Source organism: Halyomorpha halys, unplaced genomic scaffold (genome assembly GCF_000696795.3).
Source record: "Halyomorpha halys isolate HHAL.00 unplaced genomic scaffold, Hhal_1.1 Scaffold85.1, whole genome shotgun sequence".
In the NCBI taxonomy this organism is placed as follows: domain Eukaryota; kingdom Metazoa; phylum Arthropoda; class Insecta; order Hemiptera; family Pentatomidae; genus Halyomorpha; species Halyomorpha halys.
Window position 1 is genome coordinate 469741 of NW_027112611.1, and position 4682 is coordinate 474422.

A 4682-nucleotide genomic window follows, 5' to 3' on the forward strand; every position below is an offset into this window, starting at 1 on the left:
ATATATATACACATAAATGACTAAAAATGTGTTTTGGTTATAGATGTGTATAATTTCTAAAATATATTTTATATTAAGTAAAACTAAAGTTTTATTTTTATTTTTCAGGCACTAACCAGACTTTATCTTGACAACACTTATTATGAACAGCCTTCTAATTTCTTAGGATTTGAAGATATTGCTTCCAAAGTTGTTGAATTAATTAAGTAAGCATTTCTATTTATTATTATTGTGTTTTCTAAAGTTTAAAGTTACACAACTACATTTTGTGGTCATCACAATTATTTGTTAAATGTATTTACCTGTGGACCAAAATCTATCTGTATAAAACAATTATTTGACCAATTCTTGTGTATGGCTCGGAAACGTGGACTATCTCCAAGGTTGGTGAGCACAACTTAATGGTCTTGGAGAGGAAGATTCTCCGTAAAATATTTGGAGCTGTTAAGGTTGACCAGATATGGAGACGTCAAACAAACCAAGAGCTCAAAGTTTTATATAAGGAACTAGACGTTGTCCAGTTTGTGAGGTTCAGTAGATTGAGGTGGGCAGAGCATGCTGCTCAGATAGCTGAGAGTGATCTGCCAAGGAAAATAGTGACTGAGGTAATACATGGAGCAAGACGCAGAGGAAGACCACGCCTTCGATGGAGTGATGGTGTGAGAGGTGATGTCAGGAAATTGGAAGACGTGGAGTTGTACGATTCCTACAAAAAATACTTCGAAGAAGACCATTTTCCGCAGCTTAGAAAATTCACAAGAAGATCGATTTGTGCGTTTGGCAGTACTTATAAATGCGAACAGTTCTTTTCAATGATGAAAGTTAATAAATTAAACCATCGTACTAGGTTGACTGACGATAATTTAAAAAAGTTTTTATGTCTTTATATCAGTGGAATTAATCCTAAAATTGATGGATTAGGTTCCCAAATTTAAGCTCAGGTGTCTCATTGATTTCGGTGTCGCTATTTAACTTTCGTAGTTTGTAATAATTCCAAATTTCACGATTTAATTATAATGTTGTGCGCTATTATTTTTTTTTTTGCATTTCATTTGGTTATTTTAATAAATTGTACTATAATAATAATGTCGTAATATTTCATATCTGATATTTATTGTTAAAAATTATGAACACTACTTTTAGACATGGCTCGCAAACGTACTTGCACATTAAAGTTTGGCCCACAACATATCAAAGGTTGTTCATACCTACACAAGAGGATGTACTACAGAATACGATGTATACCCAAACGATGTACTAAGGAAATCCATCGCGTGTTTCATGGCGTGGTTTTCATAGGGTATGGTTCCGTCACTTCCATATCTGTCTATTTTTTTGAGTGCCAGCCATTGGCTAACGGGCCTCACAAATGCCCGGGGGAAGTTGTGAGTGAGTATTGTATAATTATATGCTTGAAAAAATCCCGGATAGGGAAGGGTACTCGAACTCTCAACCTTTGGGTTAGCAGACAGGCGCGTTACCACGTTGCTACTGTCACCCCTATTATAAAATGTAAAACAAATAAAATATTTAATTCAAAATATAATACAGAAGTTACAAATATGAATTAACTTAAAATGTACAAAAATGGGTGTTACTTATAACTATCTCTAACCTTAGGTGTAAAAATATTGATGTTCCACATATTTATTTATGGCTTATTCATGTTTACTATTTCATTGTCATTTATAAAACTATACATTAATTTTTATTTAGTTTTTTTTTTACATTGAATTATAGGTCAGAACCGATAATGAATTTTTATATATATGCTGACAAAGTAACTATGGACCCTCTTCTAGCCGAGATTGCTTCTAGGCTTGAGGTAATTGTTGATGATTTTTTTTGATAAAATTAATCAATAACATAATTTTTTATGTATAACTAAAATATGTTGTCTGTTTACTCTAATTTTTAATTAATTTTTGCCATTCCGTGGTTTTATCTAAAAAAAAAAACTGTAGCTCTAGGATTGGTGGTATAAAGGTGTTTTTGTCGTTATTAAATGAATTATTGAAAACAGTATCACAAATTATATTAACTTTGATCGATAGATCCTATTATTTTATGAATAAAGTACTTAGCGCTTGGATCAAAGACCTGCCAATTTGTTGGAGAGTTAGGGTATGAATAATAGAAAATATGAGTCAGTTTGTACTCAACTGGAGATTTGTTCATTGGTGGTGGGGCCAACAGGAGATTGTGTTAGTTTAGATAAACTAAATTTTTACTATTAATTATCTCTTTCATATTAATTTTTATGATTATTTTTTTTAGGAGAAAGTTTATGTTTGTCAAAGCACTATGGAAATAATGAAATTTTTTGGATATGAATCATTCTTCACTCGTAATTCTAATGATTCAAGAATTTTTATCAATAAAACACTTATTAAAAAAAGGTAAGCCAGTTAGTCATAATGTTTAGATTAGTTCTAACAGTTTTTTTTTGTGGGTTATTATATGTACATTAAAATTTGTTGTTAATAATGTATATGTATATATATATTTTTTTTATTGATTTCAGAGATTTTGAACAGAGCAACGTTACAGTTTACTTAAACCGTTTTTCTGATCCATGTAAAACTTTTAAGAAACTTGAGAAAAAAGGAAATATATACAATTTTAACTTTTACTGTCACAGCAATCACAAGGAAATCTGTGAATTACTTAAAACATTGTGACCTGAGTCAATGACCTTTCTTTTTTCTGATATTGACAAGGCGAAACTTTTACGAAAGAGTGTTTCAAATAAGCCTTCAATTAATGTAGGTACAATGAATAAAGATGTGAAAAAGATCCCTCAACAGTCAGTTTTACCAACTGTGAGTAATGATAACACTGCAGGAGTTAGTAGGGATTTAGGTACTAAAAGAATCATTATTTCAAAAAGTCAAGATTTATTAAATTTGAAAACCAATCATGCTAGTAAAAACCTTAATCAAAGTACTATTGAAAATCAAGCTGTAACTAACTTACATAGTACGGACTATAAATGTCCTTTGCGTATCCTTAAAGTTCCTGAGATCAATAATGCTGGAATGTCTAACAAGTCAAGTTGTTCTAAAGAGGGCAGTGTGAATAAGTGCTCTGAAAAATTAATAGTTAATAATGTAATAAATTGTACTAATTCAATTGAAATAAAAAATCATGATAAAAATACATCTAATTCTAATATACAGTCGCATTCTTCATCAGAAAATTGTCTCAGTTACAATAAACCTAAATCAAAACCTCCATTAAAAGTTATGAAATTAGGAGGTAATAATGCAACTGGAAGCACATTGATTCATAATAATATTAAACCAGTGTCATCATGTGTTGTCCAGACAAAAACCGGTTTGCCTTTGGTATTCAGTTCTAAGTTGGTAAAACAGAACTTATTGAATGGAAAAAAATCTAAAATCATGCAAATATCAAATCTAGGTGTGGTGACTGAGGGTAATAAAAATTCTATACTTGTGAAAAGAAAATATGTTGAGATTAAAAAACCCTGTGTAATCACAGTACCTCCTGCTGAGACTCAAGATACACAAGTAAATTATGTAGTAGAAAAAGAAAAGCATTTTGTAATAAAAAAACCATTTATGTTGAACTCTACTGAAACATGTAGTACAAGTTCAAATATTACAGAACCTCTTGTTGTAAGTACTATTCCGAAGACATCTATACAGATGTCTGGGAATAGTACAGGCGAACGTGAGGAATCTATTTCTCCTGAGCCTAAAATTTCTGACGTAGATATTATTAAAGCCGAAATTTCTGAAAATTGTATTATCGATGAGGGCAAGAATTCTGATTCATTAGTTGATACCATTAACATGCTACCAGAGGATAAAATTAATCTGCTGAATGAAACCTCTGAGGAATTGCATTTGCAAGTTGAAGATAATCAATCAACCCATGAGAAAGAAAACAGTATCGATGATTCCACTTCATCTAAATCTTTAGTGGATAACAAAGTTGCTGCTGAAAGTCCTTCCAGACCAATAACTGAACCAAAACTGGAACTACTCAATCAAAGTATCGAAAAGACCGATGAAGACAAATTTTGTGAAAATAATATCCAGAGTGATTCGAAGGAAATTTCTGTTATAATCCCAAAAAGAAGTTTGTCTGATGATGAAAATGGACAATTGAGAAAAAAATTGAGAAGTGATGACATCAAACTGTTACAATTACAGTCACATGGGCAACAAGAACCTGCCTCATTGAAGAGTTGTAGTGTTTTAGTCAGAAGAAATGGTTTCGAAAGAAGTTATTTCTATTCATCTGTACTTGACTGCTACTTACCGAAATTTTTTGGTTTTAAAAAGCATGAAGTTAGACCTCGTACCATTTTAATTTCTTTGAGAAATTTTCACAAGAAGTTGAAAAATGAAATGTAATTGTTATTTTAATTACAATTACATTTAATTTTTCAACATCTATGCACAGGCATTACTGGTCTGCACTTATATCTTAATTTTTTATTTTTTTTGTAACATTTGTAATCTATATGTTAATTTTGTATATTTGTAATATATATATATGCTAATTTTGTACATTTGTAAATAATGTAGGTTTATTTTTTGTATTTATATTTATTTTCTTTCTTCATGTTTTGTAAAGTATAAGCTTATTGTTTCAGTTTTTACAAATTTATTACAACATAGTTTTGTTTTTTCTTATACTTTATGAGAAAA

At 30.4% G+C, this 4682-nt stretch overlaps 1 protein-coding gene across 1 annotated transcript in view; it reads left to right on the plus strand.

Annotated features, from left to right (window-relative positions):
- The window catches only part of LOC106677068 (5' exonuclease Apollo), a 25034-nt gene extending 22290 nt beyond the window's left edge, over positions 1-2744 (plus strand). The window contains exons 5-8 of the mRNA XM_014414756.3: positions 109-206; positions 1741-1825; positions 2278-2399; positions 2525-2744. Coding sequence (XP_014270242.1) covers positions 109-206; positions 1741-1825; positions 2278-2399; positions 2525-2681 — 462 coding nt within the window. The 3' untranslated portion in view covers positions 2682-2744. The remainder of the gene's footprint in view (positions 1-108; positions 207-1740; positions 1826-2277; positions 2400-2524) is intronic.
- The last annotated feature ends 1938 nt before the right edge of the window (positions 2745-4682 follow it).